The sequence below is a fragment of the Palaemon carinicauda genome, chromosome 22 (assembly GCF_036898095.1).
Source record: "Palaemon carinicauda isolate YSFRI2023 chromosome 22, ASM3689809v2, whole genome shotgun sequence".
NCBI classification, from domain to species: Eukaryota; Metazoa; Arthropoda; class Malacostraca; order Decapoda; family Palaemonidae; genus Palaemon; species Palaemon carinicauda.
The window spans coordinates 55111004-55135963 of record NC_090746.1 but is presented as its reverse complement, the minus strand read 5'-3'; the positions used below and the strand labels follow the sequence as shown (position 1 = coordinate 55135963).

At 46.0% G+C, this 24960-nt stretch overlaps 1 protein-coding gene across 2 annotated transcripts in view; it reads right to left on the bottom strand.

Annotated features, from left to right (window-relative positions):
- Nucleotides 1-11026: 11026 nt before the first annotated feature.
- bisc (biscotti) overlaps nt 11027-24960 on the bottom strand; it is a 34316-nt gene continuing 20382 nt past the window's right edge. For both annotated transcript variants that reach the window (XM_068345758.1, XM_068345759.1), the window contains exons 2-3: nt 11862-12243; nt 11027-11702 (exon numbers count right to left, since the gene is read on the bottom strand). In XM_068345758.1, the coding sequence (XP_068201859.1) occupies nt 11390-11702; nt 11862-12163 (615 nt within the window). In that variant the 5' untranslated portion in view covers nt 12164-12243 and the 3' untranslated portion in view covers nt 11027-11389. The remainder of the gene's footprint in view (nt 11703-11861; nt 12244-24960) is intronic.

The window sequence follows — 24960 nt, the reverse complement described above, 5'->3', positions numbered from 1 at the left end:
AATTCTTAACTTTTACTTGCTTTGAGTTTGTTCTGTCTGATCATCAGCTACTGACTTAATTTTTTGGATAAAAACTTGCGGTCTATTTTTTTTCTTTATTCTTCCTCTGTGGCATTGTCGGCCAGTTTTTTGTTACATAAAATTTTCATAGGATCATCTATTGTATTCAGTTTTTTCCCAAACACCATCCTATAGTATATCGGCTTGTGTATAAAAGCCATATTTTCATATAGAATCTTGGCAACAAGTTTTATTATCATCTAAATACATCATCAAACAGGGAAAATTATGTTGTCAGTTTTTCTGTGTGGTCCCAGACTGATTTTCAGCATCAACAAATAATATCGTAAAAATTCCGCAAAAATAACATATTTTCAAATTACTTACAGTGTGTAACAATTTTAAATGGCCATAATTATCCAGTTTTGGAAAATATGTGATAAAGACTAATAGTGTGTGACTATTTTGTACTTATGGTATAAATGTTCACCAAAAGATTCTGCTTCTAGCAACTTAACAAGTAATTCTTATTGCAAAAGAATAACACAAATGTTAATGATCCGCTGTTTCCAGTTACAGCCACAAATGTCCACGACGTTAGTCCTCTTCAATATCCTGGCCATCTGTGATAGGATTAGTGTTCTGGCATGTGTCATCTCCTGTACAGTTGCACAATTCAGTACACACAAGATTATTTTGTCTGCAAGAGCATCTGCGCGAACACTTGTTGGCTGAATCGATGTTAGTGGATCCGCAGTTGCATCGAATGAGTTGAAGAACTGCTTCTGGAGCTGGTGCTTCCTTTGATAGCAGTGGCATCAGTTTGTCATGTAGCATTTGCCATCCGAGCATGAGAGGATTTGGTATGACTGGATTTAAGACCAGGTCTTGTGACCAAACACTTGCTTGAATATGTGCGCGTCGGATGTGCTAGAGCCAAGCTCCATGTGTAGGTGGTAACATGTCTACTCCTTGGTCAGATCTCAGCCTTTTGAAGAGGTACCACCTGAGATTCTTTGCCTTGGGATATGGAGTTGCTTAGGACAGAAGAGTGAGCATAAGAATTCTTCACACCCTTCGACCACACTATCTGATGGTTCGGCTCCTTCTCCAAGCCCATTCAGTGCAGCAAGTATGGTTGAACTGGCATTAAGGAAAGCTTTGAAGCATCCTTTTTTTCCTTTGCCTTGTATATGCCCAGTTGTATCGCATCCAGTCAGCGCATGCCATTTGATCAAAGCTGATGCTTTGTCGGAACCAAGCTTGTCATAGATGGGTTTCAGCTGGATGATGCGACGGCGTTCTCCGGTGCCCATGATCATTGCTGGTCGCGTACCAAGCATTGGCACCCTACGAAGAGCCAAGAGCAGAACATCAGTGTCCTGTGAGTATATGTGGACTTCAAATCCTGTTCCTGCTACTTCTACAGCGTGTAATATCATCAGAGTGTCAGCTTCTTCGTGGATGCTTACATCTGTAGATACATGACATTCAGAGTTTGTCATAATGCTACTGCGTGTCACGGTTACTAGGTTCTTGGTAGTACTCTGGTTGATGAGTTGTTGTGCCAGGTACAAAGTGAGTGAATCCTTTGTCTCATTGCTTGCAAGAAATGTACCTTTGTCTTTGATACAAGTTGCATCTTCTACAATGTAGGAATTGATTCCCTTGGACTTGCCTCTGCGGCTCTCCCGTGTGCCCTCCTTGAGTGAAGATACTATGGTGTAATTATCAAAGATGATCCTCACTTGGCCATAACCTCGAGCTTTTGAGTCAATCAACTTGACATATGATGTGCCTAAATCCTTGCAGTTTTTGACGTTCTTGACAGCCATCAACTCATGCAATACAGCCATGCCATCAACTACAAGACAGAAACCCTCGTTTTCATCGTTGGTGCCCTGAGCATTGGTTCCTGGGGTTGTATTGTCATCTGGCTCCAGAAGGTTCTCCAGCAGGTGGATTACCATGCTCTTGTCAGTGGTCGGGTGGATTGCTCCATCTGGTTGCATCAGTAACCTGTTTATGTACACAAACTCGTGGGTGCCAATCACTTCCTCTAAGTTGATGTCATCCCTTGAGGATCGTGCTATCACCAGCATCCTAGCAAACAGTGATGATGTTGCTTTCAGTGTGATCACTTGGGAACCGGCTTTCAGTTTAATTTCCTTGGCAGTTGCTGACCAAGACAGCAGTTTAACCTTTGTCATCTTGGCCCACAGGTTTCCATTGCCAATCAGACGATCTTCAATGAAACTTCTGTATGCATCCATGCCAATCTGCTCTGTGGACAGAATGCTTTCTTTGATGTTGTCGGGAATGATCTCTTTCGACAGAAGCTTGAACATCCGACCTGTCGTTGCATCACTGGCGGGCCCAGTCTCAGTTCCTTTTGATCCACTAAAGATGTTGCATGGCGACAGTACCTTCTTCAGTTGTGTGATTGCCTGTTCCTGGCGACGAACTTTGGCCTGAGAGAGGCAGTGGTGCTGTTGTTGTATTGTAGCACTGTTGGACACTGCTGCCAGTTGTTCACTTTCGGAAGCAATGCGTGCCAACTCAGGACCAGTGAGACAGAACTTCAGCAAAGTCTTTGGGTTTGATGTTATTCCAGAGATTCCTCCTTGACCTTTGGTAGATTTATTTTGATGCTCCATTGCCTGGTCTACTGCAATACGAGTGAACGGGATAGTGTTGCTTGTATTCACTGTGAAGTCACCATTTACAAACTCTTGCCAAATCATTGGATCTGTGGTTTGTATCTCTTGCATTCGAGCTATGTATTCGGGTATGTTCTGCGCATAATCCGATCTATTGTACACGAAGAAGTAGACACAGAGCTTTTCTAGTGCTGACAAGTAGAGAAACCAGTTACCCTCACGTGTAGCGCGTTGGAACTGCAGCAGAACCATCACCTGTTTCATGTACATATGCGCCCACTTGTACATTGGATCTTGGTCATGAGCGTCATCATAGTCACGAAGCTGCTTTTCAAGGTTCATGGACTCCAGCTTCATTGCAAATGTTTGGTGTGCCGTACGGACTTCAAAATTGGCCTTGCATGCGTCGGTCAATTCTTGTGCAGCTGAACGTAGTGAATCACACACTGTCGGGTGGTCATCCAAGAATGCACTAAACCATAGGTCAAAGAGAGCTTGGAGTGTTATTTGGTGAGCTTGAAGAGCCATATTATGGTGGTTGCCACTGATGATCTGGGCAACAGTAACACTGCTGTATATGTCTGCTTCCTGCCATGCATCATCAATACCGCTCCCCTCAATCGTCCTGCCTAAGCACCTCAAGGAACACAACACTGTGTGGAACCCGCCAGGGCATAACACCCATTTGTCCTTGTACTGCGGATCCAGGTATGGGAGTTTTAGAGCTCGTTTACACAGGTCCATATCCATGGTTACCACCAGTTTGTTGTCTGGGCCAGTCACAATTTATTCACTATATACCTACCTTTATAGTGCCACAATACCCCAAAAACTACAAAAATGTCATGCAGAAACATATCTAAACCTATATGTATGTAGGTGCTATTTTCCAATCTTGATCGAACTGCTCGATTTTAGTGACTTTAGTTTCTGTAGTAGAAAGTCATGTGGGACCAAATGAAAAAACTGGCAACATATTTTTCTATGTTCACAATACTACCTGGAAAATTTTCAACACAGTTGCCAAGATTCTATATAAAAAAATAACAACATTAAATTTTCCAACACAACCGGATATACTACTATATGCAATACTAGGTAGTCTATGTGGGAACCAGTCACTACGGCCCTCAACCATTACGGCCCCAGTCACTTCGGCCCTAGCCACTACGGCCCTAGTCACTACGGCCTCTCTCACCGTCAACCCTAGTCACTACGGCCTCCCAAGATGGTAACTGAAATATAAGAACTACAGTGGTACCCCTCTCTCTCTCTCTCTCTCTCTCTCTCTCTCTCTCTCTCTCTCTCTCTCTCTCTCTCTCCTTCTCTCTCTCTCTCCTCCTTGGCTTTCTTTGTTTCTTGAGAGAGAGAGAGAGAGAGAGAGTGAGAATAAAAGCGCACATGGATAAACACGCAAAATAATTAATTAAAAAAAACAAATACCAATCAAATCAACAAAAGAAAAAAAACAATAGTGAATATGGGAAAGACAATTAACGAATAAACTTGCAAATATATATTTAAAAAAAATGATTAAGAAATACAAAAAAATAAAAACAACACTTAATAATTCTATGAGTCCTTCAGAATGGCTCAACTTTCACCGGAGGATCTTATCATCATGTTCATCAACCCCAACAAGGTGCTGTTTTTACGGCTGAAGTCATTGCTACTGCAAAGGCCTTAGCCAAAGAGAAGGTTAACATTTTTCATCAGCTTTTTCTTTAGTGGATTGTGCTATAACTGCCACAGAAGCGGATGATGCAGCTCATGGCACTTCCATTCCTCCCCGAGGAACACATAAAAACAACATTTGAACAGCTTGAGTTACGAGTGCCTCCTGGACCACTTAAAAATTTAATGGGTTACATTAAAGTGGATACTGGGCGCCAAGTGACTGGACTGTATTCGGCCAGAGTATCCGTACCAACAATGACGTAGAGGTATACCACAGAAAGCTGAATAGTATGGCAGGCAGCTCTCATATTCCATTTTATGTTTTAGTACCATTATTGTACAAAGAAGCCAAAAATGTAACTGTAGAGGTCCGTCTTATCAAGGATGGTAAACACACACGTCGCCAGCACTGTCAGTTTAGAACAGTGCAAGGTAAAATATTTGCCTTGTGGAAACGGTATGAAGACCACAAAATTACCACCAATCACCTCTTAAAAGCATGTTCTAAGTTATATACAAATGGACCTTCCAAATAAATGCTGTTTTATATATTGTATCTAAAGTTTTAAACATACTATATATTAGATTTTAGATCATGAGTTTTAAATCTAAATATATGTATACTGTATATCAGATTCCCTTATTTGTGTAGCACGGGTACAATTTGTACAGTTTGTATGAACCATGCATTCTGGTTGTATTGGTATTTTCTTTTAATGAAATATATTTTTCTTTCTATCAACATGTTTCATAATGAAATATATATATATATATATATATATATATATATATATATATATATATATATTCTTTTATTTTATATTAATACAAGGACACCAATGATTACCAATTTTCATTAAAAAATACTCTTTCTAATGACGGCCGAAGTGACTAGGGTGGTTGGTCTGAGTTGGCCGAAGTGACTAGGGGTGGGTGCCGTAGTGACTCATGTTGTGGCCGTAGTGACTAGGGTCAGAGGCCGAAGTGACTGGGGCCGTACTGGTTGAGGGCCGTAGTGACTGGCAACCGTCTATGTAGCCTAGTTAATACTAAGTCTTGCCTTCTCCATCATAAGGCACAATGCTAGAACTACACAGTATTCTGAAGTTTTTTTTACCCGTTGCGACCAGATTGTGAAATGACCTTCCTTATCTTGTGGTGAACTTCTCTCCCACCATTATCCCTTCATTAAGGGGTCTGTTGCCGGAATCACCACTTCCAATCCATTCTATCAAAGGCATCCTCTTTCACCAAACCTTTTGTCTCCATATTATCCTTCACCTTCTCTCGCCATTTAATTCTCTGCCTCCTCGTTCTTCCCCAGTAACAGGTTCCTCCCCTGCCCTCCCCACCAACCACCTTCAACACGTGCCCACACCATCTCAATGCGACACTTTTATCACCTCTGTAATCTTTACTATGCCTGCCATTCATCTTATTTCAATCTTTCAAGCAGCGGTATTCCCAAAATCCACCTCTGCTTTCTCATCTCTGTCCTCTCAAGCTTTGTTTCCTCTTTCCATCTTAGAGTCCACGTTTCCAATCCATATTAACATTTGTCTTATTACTGTGCTATAGATCTTGAATTTTTGTTTGATTGGCATTTTCTTTTCACATACCACTCGTCCTACCTCACTTTCCCAAGGCTGCTTTTATCCTATATTCAAAATGTTCCATTATGGTGAATTGGTGGAACTATGTTGGTTCTAACTTTTTGTCAATATTTTATATTTTATGTAAGAATGATCTATTGTAATATTTACTCATCTTGAAATAAATTATATTCTTTATTAATTACTCCTTGAATACACAAGTTGCATACTATAATAATGATAATAATAATAAGGGTATAAAGCTCCTAAAGTAATGCCTACTGTCACTTGAGGTGCATTGGCAATACTATTCCACTAAGAATAGAAAAGAGTTAAGCAGATTAAATAGTTTCATTAAGATAAATTGTAATGAGATTTCATTTTTTCACTATATATTATGTTAACTATAGTCTAATACTGTATCCAGTAGTCTTGAGTTCAGATGTAACCATCATATGTTTGGTTGATTGTTTTTTTTAGACTATACTGGCCTAATGCTAGAACAGGCTTTTGCTCATAATAGATCAGTCTGCCCAGTAATTGGTTTCAGATTAAGTTGGTTTTATAAGAGGCCTGATCTGGACCTCTGACCTGTCTATCAATTAAAATTTTACCAGCAGTCATCTATTGTATCAACAAATCATTTGGGTATATAGTTACTGTACAGTTATGATTTTGTGATATTGTTTTACATTTTCATGCTATGAAAGCAATTAGAAAATATGTTGGTAATGATTTCATTAATGCCACTTCAATATCAGTATTTGATATATGGTACTAAGTGCAGGCTATGTACAAGTACTTTAGTTGAGCAGTACCTGGCATCTGCCCAGCAGTTTGTTACTGGTTTCATAAAAAGTACAATAATACCTCGGATTATGAGTACAGTAACTCACATTACGAGCAAGTTGATTGTATGAACATGAATATTCAGATTGGTAGCCTACATGAGTGTTGTATTGGTCTGCAAGCAAAATTTCCCCGTATGCACATTTATTGTGGACAAGTATTAACGAGACTAGCCCGAAATCAGTCAAGTTACGCCCATACACCACACATTGTACAATCTGTGTTCATGTGATTTTTACCCCATTTTCATGCCATTTTAAAGAAAAGACAAAAGCAGTTGTCATTAGATAGGTTACTTGTCAAAATTCAATGTAATTGTAAAAAAAAGGAAACAAAGCATCGATAAAGCATATATTAAGTGATTTAGTTGATGATAGTGAACGCAATTCAAGAGAGAGAACTCCCGATATTTTACCCAAAGTTCTCATGTAAAGAGAATCTCCCTCCAAACAGTAACCACCTCCTTCTACCAACAACGGTAGACTAGAAAGATATTTCCTCTTGCATACAGATGATTTGTAGTACTGTATCCCAATGTTTAAGGATGGCATTCGCCGATACGTTAACTGCATGGTGCGTCAAAACCTCCAACGTACGGGTACCCGATAACAGGAAGGATTCCAAGGAATTCCTCGTGTATTTCTAGATAAGTCTTCAGAACGCACGATTCTCCCTAATGCCCTAAACCATAGATAGGGCCAAGAAGTAGCCTGAGTGGCATACAGTACTATGCACCTCTTTCTATGTTCAGGAGCTCCGATGTCGAGAGAGAAGCTCTCAAGGAAGAGTGTGTCTGAGAAGCAATAACCCTAGTCAGCTATTCGACAGAGGAGTCAAGAGTCAGAGTCGAAGGAGGTTCACTCTCGATTGCATAATACTTCCTTTGAAGTATAAAAGGAAGTGGGAGAGACTGTGAAGATGAATAGCTATCATGGAACGAGAAGTTACTGCTATCTGTGAAATAGCTTTTCTTCTAGTGGCCGTCAGGCCCTTCGACCAGGGTAAAGCCTCACTGAGTACCAAAGATCTGGTCAAGGACCATTTCTTTGCCCTCCTGGGAGGTTGTACCAGGATCCGACAAGTTACTGAAGGATCTCACGCCGGCTAAGATCTGCCAAAAGTGTGCACATAAGTCCTTTTGTTCATGATCTGAAAGGAAGTTGGGAATAGTCGCTCTTGGGAGGAAATCTTCGTCTGTGACCACATCATCATCTACCTCCAAGCATTCATCCATGGAAGCCTTTGGTAGGTCAAAGTCGTCAACCGTATCATGAGAAGGACCCCTCTAAGGGGAACCTGCCTCTAACTCCTGTCTATGTGGATCCTTGATCTTAGCATTCTTAGGGACAGTTTTTGAGTACAGTACTTTGATTCTTTCAGTGGGGAAAATGCCTATCCAAGATCGAGGTCTTAGGAATAGCTTGTGGTTCCCTCGAAATGCCTGACTTGGGGATAGGAGGTCTGGCAGGAATTTCTTTGGGAGATCCAAAATATCTGTTAGTGCGGGGTTGAACAAGATCCGCATGAGGAGGAGTATAGATTGCCTTCTCCTTCCTCTGTTCAGAGATTAGTCTGTGGAAATTTCTACCCGGAGTTAATGGAAGTCGCTGCAGACATGGATCTGATACCGTAGAAACTCTGTCCTTAGCACTGGGTTCGGATATAGAACTCCGCACTAATGAGATGCTACTCAGGACTGAAGTCCTCCTTAGGTCTAAGTGACTGTCAATGTGAGGGAAAGTCGATGACAAACTCTCCAACAGAATACGCGGGGTGCCCCTGACTTGAGGAGGACAAGGCTTAGGTGGAAAGCCCGATCCAAAGGACTTATGTAGGTCTGATAACAAAGTATTATTTCAAGGAAGCTTTCTTCCTTTTGAAAGGTCCGGGGTTTCTTTCGGAAGACCAGGCTGAGGGGAACGTCTATGTATTAGAGAACGTTCAGATGCCTTAAGAGAGTGTCTCTGTGGCATGGAGAGATATTCCTTAGTTATTCTAAGGGGTCTGTCAGGAGATATTGGAACACCCTCAAACTTATTTAGGGGTTCTTTAAACCCTTCAGGGAAGGGAATCGGTCTACCGCTAGAGGTGGTAACAGAGGGAATCTTCATTGAAGGTGTAAGAATTGCAAAGGAACTAGATTCCACTATAGGAGCTTGTGAAAAACTCGTGAAATCGAGCGTGTTACTCGTGAAAACATGAGAATCGCACTGAAACGAGAGCGATTCACGAGCAGAAACTTCCAAAACACGAGGGACCAAAGGCAAACGAGAAGCAGGAAGCCCTATGGGAACCTGAGGAACTGGAGGACGACTAACACTTGCCACAGGCGACAATAGAGGCCTCAGAACCTGAGCGACTAGAACCGTTGGGAAGCGGTAGCGTCGGCAATCATTTAGCTAAAGCGCCCCAGGCCACAAACGAAACAGGGGGCAACAATGCAGAATGCACAACAGAGATTTGTTAAGTGGAATGTACTTTACCAGTCCGAGTTTGTCTGGAAGAAGAACGCTTAGAAACGTCCTGCAACTGAACGTGAGGGTTTCGTTTTGTGATCGTGAGCATCCCATTCGTGATCGTGAGCGTCCCATTCGTGATCGTGAGTGTCTCGCTCGTGATCGTGAACATTTTGCTCGAGAACGTGAATGACTAATACGTGAATGGGAGCATTGGGAACATATACAGTAGAGTGTCTTCCTCTTGACTGTGAGTGGTGCCCTCGTAATTGTGAACACCGCCTCCCAGAACGTGAACGTCATTCACGTTCAGAACGATGAGCCCGTGAACGTGAGCGTCGTCCCCATGATCGTGAATGTCGAGATCTGGAACGTGAATGTCTGGATTTACACTGAGATCGTTGAACTCGTGAACGTGAGCGTGAATCTCATGAACATGAGCTTAAATCTTGTGATCATGAGCGAATAGCTCGTGATCTTGAACTCTTCGGAAAAAAGAATAGCTGAGACTAAGATAACCTTCGGTTTCGTGAGCGTGAAACCCTAAAGATAGAACCCCTTCGTGAAGAAGAGCGTTGACATTGGGATAATCTTTGATCTTTTATTTTAATATCGTATTGTCCTGAACGACATCCTGACCGACAAGGAAGATGAGGTGATGAGTTTCGCCCCTGCAATCTTTGAACAGAATAAATTCTGTTCACATCATTGAAATGCCGCGAACAAGATCCCGACCGACCAGGAAGACGAGGCAATTAATCTTGCCCCTGCGATGGTTGATCTGAATAAATTCTGATCTCATCATTAGAGCTGCAAACGACATTCTGAATGACCAGGAAGACGAGGAGATGAGTCTCGTCTCTGCAATCAATGAACAGATGCAGTGTCATCTACTTGAAGACTGTCTGCAGCACCAGTAGGAAGGAGGTTAGCCCGTGAGTTGGAAACATTCCTAAAGGGAGAAACAAAGGTCTGTAAATTAGGAAACGACAGAGCCACCGGACGGCTAGAAGGCTCGTCGTGAGCAGGAGGTTGTCCGGAGGGCGAAAGTAGAACCTTGCAAATGCCTAAGGTAAAGTTGGCAATAGGCAAAGAACCTCTCTCAGCCCCACGTTGAAAGAGACGAAGTTCTTCCTTTGAAGGGGAAGATCACGCTTAGCTTTCTTCTTCCTCCGTCTCCCAAACTTCTTCCACTGGGAGGCAGACCACTCCCTACACTCGTCACAAAGCAATTCTTGCTTGCAACGATGCCCTCTACATGTCGGACACAAAGAATGTGGGTCGGTGTCTACCGATAACATAAAGGTACCACAAGAACAACCTTCGTAACCAGGGCACATTTGCATGATCGTCAACCAAGCACAATCACACCTGAAAAAGAGAAAGTAAGTATAAAATAAGCGCAAATCAGTACAGTAATGTTCGTCAATGTCTATGACAACCTTGAGGAGGAGAGAGAGGAGACATCTGCTCTCTACAAGCCAAACAGAAAAAGTGACTAGTTCACCACTCCGTTAGTTTATATACAAGTGGCTGGTACCACTAGCCACCCCTTACCCAACCAAAAGTCTAATTGGCTACATTCCAGCTTTGCCGAAAGGTATATCCACATATAAATAATGGAAGGTTTGTTAGTTTTGTGAACAAAGTGGATTTCTATGTTCTTCACATTGCTGTACATGTCTCAAAATGAAAATTTGGTTAGTGTAACTTCTACCTTTTCAAAATCCTGCTCGAGATTCACTGAAATATAGTAACAATTTTTCAAATGAGGTTAAAATGAGATGCAAAATGCTAATTCAGAGCATTTAATACAAAGCAATATTACATTTATATGTAATTAAGAGTGGAGTGAATAAATTGCATCAAATGTCCTTCTGTATCACAGACTGAATACACAACCAGCTGGTTGCTTGGAGAATTCTACTGGAATTCCATTACTGTACACATATTTTAAAACATGACTTCCCAACAGTTTAAACAGGAAATTTTCTTCATTCCAAAGTGTGCTGTACATTGCCTTACAGAACAGTTTGATATATAAAACTATATGGTAGAAAATTTTTTTTTAAGTTACTAACTGACAATGCCATAACATTTAACATAAATCGATATATCATACTGAAGTTCTTGGTATTATTTTTAATGGAAAAATTCATAAATCTTTTAATGCATTGCCCGAAACCTCCCAGTCATCCTGGGGTTTACGGAAAGTCATATTATCCATATGAATGACCTCAATACCGGCACCAAAGTAACTTATGACATAATAAGAACCATCAGCAGGTCCCACAGTTTGTGTTGCAATAAGAATGATGTCAATGAGCTGTCCAAGAAACAAAAATCCCAAGGTACAGAACTTCGCTAGACCGATAGCATAATACCCGAGGTAAATCCGGTCAACACCAAACATTCCAAGAAAAACTGACAAAAGTAATGCAGTCTCATAAGAGTATCCGTTTGTATACCTGTGGGTAAAATGATAAATAAATTAATGTCATTCAATTATGCCATTTACTGTAAATGTGATAACACTGTACTGTACTTTATTAAAAAATTCATAAAATGCTCATTGAAACTAATTTAAAATTAAGGATACAAATAGAAATAACACACATTATACTTACTTGCAAGGGATTTGTTTTTTGAACGTGTTGTTATTAGTTTCTGTACAAATTATACCCGGAGCAGTGGTGCAGACTACTGAAGCAAGACCTTCTTTACTGCAGTCACGAGGTTGCTGAGTGTCAGGATCAATATTAAGGTCAGTGCAAAGATATTGGCCAGGTAACAATGAAGAACAGTTTGTAGAGTAATCTGCTCCTACTCCCAAGGCCAAGAGAAGACCCATTACTGTCAGTGTTGTTAGGAGGTGCCAACCAAATGACAGCACTCCATTCTGAAGAGGTGCTCTTAACAGACTTCCCATTGCTTAACACACCTGAGGCAGCAATTACTAGCTTCCCCCCATAAAACCTGTATCATGGCACCAACAGCATGAAGGATAGCCTAAAATACAAAAAAAAATTCTAATTGAGTAACTATCTTGAAATAATGAACATCTTTTGTTATAAAAAATATTTACTAGCACAAAAACAGTATGCAAACTACCCCTGAAATCTGTATGCGTACATTATTTTTTATTTATTAGATGATAGCTATTTCTTACCTTTCAAGGGTACAGTATATTATTTATTTTACCTTGCTGACAATAATTTATTAAATACTGTAATAGCTAGCACAAGAAAGTTCCATATAACATTTTTAATTAAGGAGGGATTACTATAAAAAAGGACATAAACATTAACATTCCCTTTTGAATTATGTTTTCCCTTGACAAGTACAATTTCATTTGAATCACAATTAACAGTTACTGGTCGAAAAAAATTAGTCTTAGGGTCTTATGCACTACTGAATATGCTTCTTGATTACTTACTATTAATTTGAGTTTCCATATACTTATTCTTTCTCACTGCCTTTGCCTCACATCAAAATTTTTTTACCATAAGATCTAGAAAGTTTCTTAGTCAGATTTCAATTCTTTCCCTTCTTTATTAAGTTTATTAATGAGCTGATGAGAATGTTAGGAAAGAGAAAATAAATTAAAAGGCTAAACGTAGACGGCAGCTGGGTCTCAAGAAGCACTCATCAAGAAATGCACAGGTGAAACTTTGCTCTTGGTCTTATTAGACGATGCACTTCCAGAAGTCATGCGTCATTCAGACTTAGGAAGTTGTATACTGTACAGTAGTAGTAAAATGACAAATTCGTAGATAATTTGTATTTTTCCTAACTATACAAACCTTAGCTATTTACATGGGGTAATTACTTCGGCGTAGCTGATTGACGAGCCATTAGAATTTTAACGAGGGTTTACTACCCTTCCGCTAGTTAGCGGGAGGTAGGGAGGGGTAGCCTGCTACCCCTCCCCCTCACACACACCGGTGAAAGGTTCACTTTACTTAGAGGTAGGACTTATCTTGGGGGACAGGGCTGGCGGGCAAATATGTGTAAATAGCTAAGGTTTGTATAGTTAGGAAAAATACAAATTATCTACGAATTTGTCATTTGTTCCGTAACTGAAATACAAACCACGCTATTTACATGGGGTGACTTAACCCTTAGGAAGGGTGGTAAGTCCCGGCCATACTGGCTTTGGCTTGCCCGGGGATTCTATATTCGAGCGATCAAGTACTCGCACAATAGGGAATCCCTACTCCTCGCTGGCGGTTGTGAAACTGCCGCGGCCTACGTAAGGTGTGTGCGAAGGTGAAAAGTGACTTGTCCTAGGCAGTTGCCCCAGAGTTCCTCAGAAGGAAACCCAGGCTAGGATTCTCCCGATACCACCGCGTTAGGGTATGGGGACATGACAGTATTATACCTAATACTAGGAACACAAGGAAGCACGGTCTACCTGCAGTGGTTTGAGGTCAGCTGTGCAGAGAACCCAGGATGCTGCTTTCTCCATGGGAGGAGAGGATGAAGAAAAGAATAAGGGCCAGACAGATCTTTTCATTCATGCAGACTAACACCAGGTAACAATGCCCTCAACCTTCTGCTACTTGTCCATCAAAGAGCCTGAGGTTTAGACCAGCTGTTGTGAAGCCACCACAGGGCCGATAGAAACATATCGAGCCTCCTGTGGGTCATGTCTTGCAGGTAAGGGGCTGAGAAGATGGTCTGATGCTTCAACATCCCCGCTTGTAGGACCTGCGTCACTGAATGATGCTCCATGAAGGGCAGGGACGTAGCTACGCCCCTGACATCATGGGCTCTAGGGCGATGCGACGGAGAAGGGTCAGGATTCAAGGCCGGGTGTAACACCCTGCGAAACCGGGCCGAGATGGTATTCCTGGAGACCCTTCTCTTCATTTCCCAGGGTCCACGAACGAGGCTTGAGCCTGGGGACAAACTGCAGCCGTTCTCTAAAGACGCCACCTCATACTCCCTACCGGCAAGGTAGAAGATGATCTGGGTCATCTGCTACAGGACGGAGACTTGAAACCTGGAAAGAGTCGAACAGCGGGTCCGGCACTCTCAGGTTCTGAGTCTTGACAACAAACCTCAGGGACAAACCTGAATGTTGCCTCCCCATATCCCCCTGAATGGGCAAAGTCATATGAGAGACCATGTGACTTGCTTGGCTGAAGATAAGGCTAGCAGGAACACTGTCTACCCAGTAAGGTGGTGATCTGGGGCCTTACGTAGTGGTACGTCAGAGGGTCTCTTTAGAGACTTGAGGACCCGAACCACGTCCCAAGGAGGAGGTCTCACCTTCGACTGAGGGCAGGAGAGGACAAGGCTTCGCATGAGAGGGAAGAGCTCCAGCGAGGGAGAAATGTGTATCCCTAGAGCCTGGAGGCAAGACCTAAGGCTGAGGGATAGCCTTTCACAGCCGAAACTGAAAGGCACATTCCATCCCGCAATCCCACGAGGAGCTCCGCTATTGCTGGAAGCGGCATCGTGTGGAGGGATAACCTTTCCACGACATCAACCACGGTAACTTGCCCCTTCGCCTGGGAGACTACTGCGGAAGATTTGCGCAGGTGTCCAGTCCTCCTTTTCGCAACTTGCAGCGAAAAACCTCTCTCTTTGAGGAGATGCTGGATAGTCTCCCGGCGGGAAGTTGGAGCAAGCTACGGCTTTGCGGAGGATGATGGCATGTGGCTGTGTGAGTAACCGGTGACGTGGGGGGGTTCCCTCGGAGGCTCCGTAAGGAGTTACAGAGGGACTGGTGAGCCACCTGCGAGAGGCCCTAGCGGAGCTAGGGAGGTCATTGAGAGACTGACCGATACTCTGGTCTTGTAGAGTACTCTCCTCATCCGCCAGAACGGGGGAAGGCAAACACATCGATGTTGTCCCACCGTTGCTGGAAGGCATCCTACCAGAGGGCCTTGGGGTCCAGGACCGGGGAGCAGTACAGCGGGAGCTTGCAGCTCAGTGCTGTAGCGAGCCGGTCCACAGAGGGAGCCCCACCGAGACAGGCTTTGTAGGCTACTTGAGGATCCAAAGACCACTCGGAATGTGGTGTCCGTGTCGCACTGCTCAGACTGTCGGCGAGCCCATTCCTTGCCTGGAATCAAGCGAGCTGCTAAGGAGATCGAGGGGAACTCGAACCATCCCGGTATCTCTACCGCAGGATGGAAAGGCTGTACTGAAAAGTACCTCCTTGTCTAGGCAAGTAAGCCATCACCGTGGTTTTGTTGATCCTCACAACTAGAGTAGTCCGCCAGGCAAGGTGGAGCTACTGAAGTGCCAGAAACACGGTTTTCATCTCTAGTAGGTCTAGAGAAGGTACTTCCTGGTTCTGACTACCGGCCTGAGGTCCCGTGGTTCAGGACGTGCCCCCCCCCCCTTTTCTTTGACGCGTCCGAAAACAGCATCAAGTATAGGGGAAGGACGAGAAGGTCCACTCCCTATTGTAGATCCTCGTCCGCTTCCCACCCCGGGGGGTCCGTCTGTTCCGGAAGTCCCCTAGGGTTCTCGGCGTCCGGGGAGTCGTGACCCTGACTCCCCCGCGCCCCGAGTCGCCACTGGAGAGAACTCATCCTGAGGCAACTGTTGGAAACCAGACATGCCAGGGAGGAGGGACATAACCACATTGGGTTGGAGGTTCCCATGGCATAAGCGCTCAACGACACTGGATTCGCTGTCAGGGGAGGTAGAGATGTTATGAACGGGACGCGATATCCTTGGCTGATCACAGAGATCATCCAGGAATCGGCCCCGAGTTGCTGCTACCTGTACGCTCAACTTTGCAGTCGTCCAGGAATCGGCCCCGAGTTGCTGCCACCTGTACGCGCAACTTTGCAGACATCCCCCCACTGGTGGACATGCAGGGGGATTGCCAATCCTAGCGTTTGCGGCCTCGGCCGCTCCCCCTAGGATTTCTGCCTCCCATGGAGGACTTTCCGCCCTTCTTGTCTTTGACAGGAAAGGGCTGCTGTTTGAACACCTTTGCCTTTGCTGCCGGAGCCGGTTTCGATTTCCTAGACTGATGAGGCTGCTGCTGTTGTTGTTGTTGTTGAGGAGCTGGAGGCTTGTAGGGCCTGGATGTAAGGGCCCTTTGGAGGAAAGAATCGTGATTCGACTTCCTCCACCTCTCAGCTGTCCGTTCCACATCCTTGGGCTCAAACAGGCTCTCTCCAAGGATGGAGTGTCTGAGCTTGCAGACATCCACGGCTGGGACTCTCGAGTGGAACCTCTCGGTCACCGCATCACGACGCTTTAAGATCGAGTTTGCCCACAAGTTCGAAACTTGGTGAGCCAAGAACTCGATGGTGCGCGTGCCCGAGAGGAGGAAAGTCTCCATGGCCTTCCTGATGCTCTCCTTGGACAAGTCCTCGGATCACAACAGGATGCCCAGAGACCACAGCCAGATATCCAGTCACTAAGTGGCCTGCATGGCACACTTTGCGACCTTCTCCTGGCTCAGGATCTCTGTAGCCAAGAATGTCACCTGCCGAGCGGAGAGTTTCTCAAGAGAAATTCCCCTGGAAAGCTCTTCCACAGAGTGGTGGAGGGGAAGAGCTAAACAAGACTCCCCCATGATCTCGAAGTACCTCCTCTGTTGCATACGAGGAGGTGGGAGGAGTTTGTTACCGGCAGAGGAACGGCTGGAGGAGGCGAGTTCGGAGAGCTGGCCCTCAACCTTGTCTCTGGCACTCTTCACCCCCTGGGACCAGGGCAGAGCCGCGCTGGCCTTTGGGGGTTTCTGGGTGCCGTAGACTTGGTCCAGGACCGTATCCTTTCCTTTGCGGGGGGCGGTCTCGGGGTCCTTGAACCTGTTGAGTTGCCTCATTAGACTCTGGACCTGCCAGGAGGCATGCTCCGACTCATGCTACTCTCCTCCTTGTGGACTGGCAGCAAGGTCTCCTGTCCCCAGTAGCTCTACTTGGGGGGACACGTGGACGATCTCCTGGGGTCTTGCTGGCTCGGGTCGAATCCGGGATGGAGACTTTGGTACGGTCTTTGAGTCCTTGGGTTCCCTCCTAGGAGGGATACAGGACTCAAGCAAAGAAGTCTGGGGGCTCCTCTCCGCCCCCACGCGAGACGGTTCTCTTACTCGAGGCGGGGTTCCTCCCATTGGTGCCGTGGGAGAATGTCTTACCTCGCTGCACTCTCCTGAGGACGGAAAGGCTTCGTCCACAGGGGAAGGAGAAAACGTCTGAGAGGGGGAAGGGGCCTTCCTGAAGGACTTCTTCGGAGCAAGCTTAACCCTAGGAGAAGTCACCACGAAGTCTACTCCTCTCCTTCTCTTCAGCGGGGACGAGGCTGCCGTTGGTTTTAGTCCCAGATCAGCGAGGGCCAGCTTCATAGCCTGAACGACCGCTTTGATCAGGGACCCGAACCAAGGCTGACGGCTGACAGATGCAGTGTCAGCGACTCCCGCTGGAGGGAAGGGGATCGGTTGATCCTTAGGAGTAGACACCACGGGGCCTGCCTGAAAAGAAGAAGAGTGTTGCCTAGACCTCTCTGAAGATTCTTCCTGCTCCTGCATGTGCGCTGCTCTGCGCTTACGGGGTGGAGATCGTGAAGATGATGATCTGGAAGTACGCGCCCCAGAAGACTCGCAAGGTTGGGCGCGCTGCGGGAATCGCGGTCGAGATCGCGCGCGATGGTAAAATCGCGGGTTCGCGCGCGGGCGAACGTTGGCGGGCGGGTGCGCGTGGGCGAGAGGGCGCGCGTTCGAGTGGGCGCGCAGGCGAAAGTGCGCGTGGGCGCGCAGGTGAGGGTGCGCGTGGTTGTGAGGGCAAGCGCTGGCGGCTGGGAGAACGATGGCGCGTTGGCGAGCGATGGCACGTAGGGCGAACAGGCAAGTTAACACGTGGGCGCGTAGGAGACCTATGGCGATCTGAAGTGTGGGCGCGATGGTGCGTTGGAGAGCGCTTGCGCGCAGGCGAAGAATCATGCGGGCGCGTAGGAGATCGCTGGCGCGCAGGAGATCGTTGGCGCGCAGTTGCGCGGTCAGGAGATATTAGCTGGGGCGCAGGACCAGATGGTGAGGTTGGGCGCAAAGGCAAACGCTCGTGGGCGAGCACAGGAGACTTCTCGTGGGTGCGCGGGCGCGCAGAGACACGTTCAGCTCTTGAAGTTCGCACAGGTGAGTGCGCGCGATGGCTGGCGAGTGGGCGAGCAGGTGAAGGAATAATCTCCTTGCCTGCGCCCAGATCCGGAGATCGTGGGTGCGCGGGAGAACGTTGGCGCGCATCAGGAACAGGGTGCGCAGTTGTGCGCTGACAAGCAGGCGATCGTGGGCGCTCAGAAGAACGTTGGCGCGCAGCAGGAACAGGGCGCGCAGATGTGCGCTGGCGAGCTGGAGAGCGCTGGCGCACAGGAGGTCTCTGAAGTTAAGGAGAGCGCTGACGCGCAAGTGAGCGCTGGCGAGCAGGAGATCTACGGTGAGACTCAACCACAGGAGATCGCTGGCGCGTTGATTCAGAAGAAGTCTGGTCCACAGCAGGAGAGCGAAGAGATCGTGGGCGCGCAGGTAAAACCTGGCACTTGAGGGACTTACTCTCATTGTGAGATAAGCCCTTTTGCCCGAAGGGACCGGTGCCCGTTGGATAACGGGGTGTGTTGGTGCCCACTGCGCATCTGCGTCCGGGAACGGAGATGGAAGACTAGAAGGTCTGGCAGGCGTCGGAGATCGCGAACGATCTGCTGAGAGGTCTAGCGATGCAGCTGCAACGGTCTGCTCTCGTTGAAGAGGATCCTCTGCGGGGGACGTCGAAGGCGAAGAACCGAAGAGGCGCCTCCTAACTCTCTTGTAAGGAGAAGGAAGGCCTCTATGGCAAAGAGGAGTACTAGCCTTACGGCGAAGATGACCTCGAGGAACAGCAACACCATCGTCGGTTCTCCGAAGAGGAATCTCTGTCAGTGAACTCCCCCGAGGGAGAGAATCACCCGCAGGAGTGACCGTTGGACTCAGCTCCTCCCTCGAAGGATGTTCGGAGGGGGGAACTGAGCCTTCAGCAACATCCCCAACAACAGCAGGGGTTTGACCCGACCCGTTGGAAGCCTCTGCCACAACAACGTCGACAATAGACAGAGGATCTACCTCTGCTATTACCGGCGACTGTTTGACAGCTGCACCCAACTGGATCAGGTCAAACAGGGCTTCCCTGGAGGGCGAGCCCTTAAGCCCCAAGGAAGCCCAAAGCTGTAAAAGATCATTGTTAGAAACAGAGTCATCAACAATATTAATATCCTCCCCCGGAGGAGGAGGGGGAGCTGCCTCGCTACGGGAGGCAATGCCCTCTCCCGAACCCCGAGGTTGGGCAACAAAAGAATGGCCTACGCTACCACTCGACGGCCTCTCATGAGAGACCGATCGAGTGGGAGCTTCGGAGGAGGTTCGGGCAACGGAAGAAGAGTCCTTGGAACCTTCCTTCTTCAAGGAAGCCCTTGAAGGAGAAAGGTCACGCCTGCACTTCTTACGTCGCCGGGAAAACCTCTCCCACTGGGAGGTAGACCACTCCCTACAAGTTTTCTCCCTATCACACCATTGACCTCTGCAGTACGGACACAAGGTGTGAGGGTCCGTCTCGACCGCCGACATGAACGTCCCACAAGGGAGGTCAGGTAGTCCAGGGCACTTCCGCATGATAGAGAGAGAGAGGCCAACTTCAAGCACGCAAGCTGTAAGAAAAAGCAAACAAATTAAGGCTGTCAAAAATGCGAGGGCGAGATAGACACGTCTGATCATCACCCGAGCCAAGAGTGAAGTGAATCAGTTCACCGGTGTGTGGGGGGGAGGGGTAGCTAGCTACCCCTCCCCTACCCCCTTGCTAACTAACGCGGGGGTAGTTAACCCTCGTTAAAAATCTAATGACTCGTCATTCAGCTACGCCGAAAGTAATACCCTATGTAAATAACGTGGTTTGTATTTCGGTTACAAAACAAATAAAATGACTCAGTAAGGCACCAGGTCTAGATGATATTCATCCAAGAGAGATTATAGAACCAGAAGAAGAGATAACCCCACATTTTTACAAAATGTTCCAAAGACAGCCAACGAAAGAAAGGCACCACAAAGCTGGAAACTAGGCAAAGTTCCCCCAATCTATAAGAAGGGGCCAAAAGAAGAACCTGGCAACTACAGACCTGTGTCTCGAACTTCAGTGCCTTGCAAATTTTTTTAATCAATTATAGTAGTTTCAATAGTAGAACATAAAGAGAAAAATGACAAATTCGTAGATAATTTGTATTTTACCTATTATTATTATTATTACTATCCAAGCTACAACCCTAGTTGGAAAAGCAAGATGCTATAAGCCCAGGGGCTCCAACAGGGAAAAATAGCCTAGTGAGGAAAGGAAATAAGGAAATAAATAAATGAAGAGAACAAATTAACAATAAATCATTCTAAAAAAAGTAACAACGTCAAAATAGACATGTCATATATAAACTATTAACAACATCAAAAATAGATATGTCATAAATAAACTATAAAAAGACTCATGTCCGCCTGGTCAACAAAAAAGCATTTGCTCCAACTTTGAACTTTTGAAGTTCTACTGATTCAACTACCCGATTAGGAAGATCATTCCACAACTATGTAACAGCTGGAATAAAACTCCTAGAGTACTATACAAACCTTAGCTATTTACATAGGGGTAATTACTTCGGCGTAGCTGAATGACGAGCCATAAGAATTTTAACGAGGGTTTACTACCCCACCGCTAGTTAACGGGGGGGGGGGGGGGGGGGGGGGGGGGGGTAGCATGCTACCCCCCTCACACATACTAGTGAGTGCTTCACTTTGCTTAGAGGTAGGACTTATCCCGGGGGACAGGGCTGGCGGGCAAATATGTGTAAATAGCTAAGGTTTGTACAGTGAACCCTCGTTTATCGCGGTAGATAGGTTCCAGTCGCGGCCGCGATAGGTGAAAATCCGCGAAGTAGTGACACCATATTTACCTATTTATTCAACATGTATATTCAGACTTTTAAAACCTTCCCTTGTACGTAGTACTGTTAACAAACTACCCTTTAATGTACAGAACACTTAATGCATGTACTACAGTACCCTAAACTAAAACAGGCACAAATATTAAAGGTGATTTTATATCATGCATTTCCTAAACATGCTAAAAAGCACGATAAAAAATGGCAACCAATGTTTTGTTTACATTTATCTCTGATCATAATGTAGAAACAAACTGGAGGTAGAGCTTTGCTTATTACCCAGACATATTTCCCATACTTTTCCCTTAGAACTACATCACATCTTCCTACTTTAGATATATAGATATATATATATATATATATATATATATATATATATATATATATATATATATGTGTGTGTATATATATATATATATATATATATATATATATATATATATATATATATATATATATATATATTTATATGTATACACATATACATACCTACATATATACATAAATACATGCATACATATATATATATATATTACTGTATATATAAGGGTTATGGAAAAAATCCGCGAAGTGGTGAATCCGCGATGGTCGAACCGCGAAGTAGCGAGGGTTCACTGTATAGTTAGGAAAAATACAAATTATCTACGAATTTGTCATTTGTTCCGTAATTGAAATACAAACCACGCTATTTACATAGGGTGACTCAACCCTTAGGAAGGGCGGTAAGTCCCTGCCATACTGGCTTTTGGCTTTGCCCGGGAAGTCAATATTTGAGTGTGTAAGTACTCAAGGAATAAGGAGTCCCTGCGCCTCGCTAGCATTGCTGTGAAACTGTTGCGGCCTACATAAGCTGTGTGTGAAGGTGAAGAGCGTGACTCGTCCTAGGAATTTGACCTAGAGATCTTCAGATGGAATTCTAGGCTAGGACTCTCCCAATACCACCTCGTCAGGGTATGGGGACATGACAGTATTACTCTTAATACTAGGAACACAAGGAAGCATGGTTTACCTGCAGTGGTTTGAGGTCAGCTATGCAAAGAACCCAGGATGCTGCTTTCTCCAAGGAAGGAGAGGATGAAGAAAAGAATAAGGGCCAGACAAATCTTTTCATTCATGCAGACTAAGACCGGGTAACAATGCTCTCAACCCTCTGCTACCTGTCCATTAAGGAGCCTGAGGTTAGACCAGCTACTGTGTATCCATCACAGGGCCGATAGAGAATGTATTGAGCCTCCTGTGTGTCACGTCTTGCAGGTAGTGGGCTGTGAAGGTAATCTAACGCTTCCACCCCTGCTTGTAGAACCTGCATCACTGAGAAGCTCTTCTTGAAGATCAGGGACGTTGCTGCGCCCCTTACATCATGCGCTCTAAGGAGACATGACGGAGGAGGGTCAGGATTCAGGGACAGATGGATCACCCTATGAATCCATGCGGAGAAGGTATTCTTGGTGACCCTCCTCTTGTTCTCCCAGTGCTCACAAACAAAGCTTACACTACGGGACGAAAGCAGCCGTTCTTTGAGATATAACCTCAGACTCCTTACTGGACACAGTAGGCGATGGTCTGGGTCATCTGTTACAGAACGAAGACTCGAAATCCAGAGAGAGTCGAATCGAGGATCCGGCACTCTCGGATTCTGTGTCTTAGCCACAAACTCAGAGACGATTACGAACATTACCTCCCCTCATCCCCTTGCATGGGCGATATCATACGAGAGACCATGAAGTTCACTGACTCGCTTGTCCGAGACCAAAGCTAGCAGGAACACCGTCTTTCGAGCTAGGTGTCGATTTGAAGCCTGGCGACATGGTTCGTAGGGAGGCCTCCTAAGAGACCTGAGAATTCAAACCAAGTGCTCTGGGGGAGGTCTCCCTTCTGACTGAGGGCAGGTAAGATCGTATCTTCGTATGAGTAGGGAAAGTTCCAGCGAGGAAGGAATGTCCGCTCCTTTGAGCCTGAAGGCTAGCCTTAAGGCTGAGCGATAGCCTTTCATTGCCGAGACTGAAAGGCGCATTCTTTCCGCAAATAAATGAAGAACCTCGCTCTTGCTGGAACAGTGATATCGAGTGAAGAGATACTCCTTCACGATTCCAACCACAAAAACACTTGCCACTTTGCCTGGTAGGCCCCTGTGGATGACCTGCGCAGGTGTCCAGACATCCCGTTCGCAACTTGTTGCGACCATCCTCTCTTAGTGAGGGGATGCTGGATAGTCTTCCAAGCGGTAAGTCGAAGCGAAGCTACGGCTTTGAGGGAGCTGTTGGGATGTGGTTGTTTGCTTGTGTCGCAGAGGGGGTTCTCCCGGAAGTTCCATTAGGAGTTGCAGAAGGTCCGGAAACCATTCCGCGAGATGCCATAGCATAGCTATAAAGGGTCATCGAGCGATTGACCGATATTCTGGTCTTGTTGAGCACCCTCCTCATCAGACAGAACGGGGAAAAAGCGCACACGTTGGTGCTGTCCCACCGTTGTTGGAAGGCATCTTGTCAGAGTGCTTTGGAATCTGGGCCTGGGGGTAATACAGCGGGAGCTTGAAGTTCAGCGCTGTAGCGAACCGATCCACAGTCGGGGAACCCCACAAAGTCAGGACTTTGTTGGCTACTGGATGATCCAAGGACCACTCGATACTCATTATCTGAGATGCTCTGCTCTGACTGTCGGCGAGCACATTCCCTCTGTCTGGAATGAAGCGAGTCGATAGAGGGATCGAGTGGGCTTCGGGCTATCTCCGTATCTCTACTGAGAGATGGGATAGCCGCTTTGAAAAGGTACCTCCTTGCTTGTTGATGTAAGTCACTACTGTGGTGTTGTCGCTCATCACACCACTGAGTGATCTGCGAGATCTTTGTTGGCACTGATGAAGGGCCAGGAAGAGCGGCCTTCGTCACTAGCAGATTTATATGGAGGCACTTTTCCGATTCCGACCACAGGCCTGAGGCCCTGTGGTACCGAACATGCCCCCCCCCATTCCTTTGAGGTGTCCGATAACAGCCTCCAATTCATGGAAAGGAACGAGGAGATCTATTCTTTCCCGTAGGATGCCCAGAGACCCCAGCCAGATGTCAAGGCACGAAGTTGCCTGCATGGCACGCTTCGCTACATTCTCCTGGCCTAGAATCTCAGTAGGAGAATAGGACACGTGTCGGCTGGAGAGTCTCTTTAGAGGGAATCCCCCAGTGAGTTCTTCCACGGAGTGGTGAACCGTAAGACCCAAACAAGTCTCCTCTAGGATCTCGAAATACCTCCTCTGATGGACTCAAGGAGGAGGGAGGAGCTTGTTATCGGCGCTGGATCTGTTGGAGGAGGCGAGCTCAGAGAGCTGGCCTTCAACCTTGTCTCTGGCACTCTTCATCCCTTGTGACCAGGGCAAAGCTGCACTGGCCCTAGAGGGTTTCTGGGTGCCATAGACTTGGTCCAAGACCATGTTCTTACCTTCACTAGGGGGGTTTCTGGGTTTGGAAACCTGTTGAGATTCCTCCTGGGGGTCAGAACTTGTCAGCACGCATGTTCTGACTCTTGGTGTTCTCCTCCTGATGAGCTAGCAGTAAAGTCTCTCGTCCCCAGTGGCTCTTTCTGGGGGACTTTGTGGACATTCTCCGAAGGTCTAGCTGGCTCCTGTCTGATCCTTGCCGAAGACTTAGAAACAGTCTTCGAGTCCTTCGGTTCCCTCCTGGGAGGGATACGGGACTCCAGTAACGATGGATGCAGGCTCTTCTCTACCCCTGTGAGAAGACCTCTCAGGAAGAGGCGGAGTTTCCCCCAATGGTGTGATGGGGGAACGGACCGGCTCATCCGACTCCCCAGAGGATAGGTAAT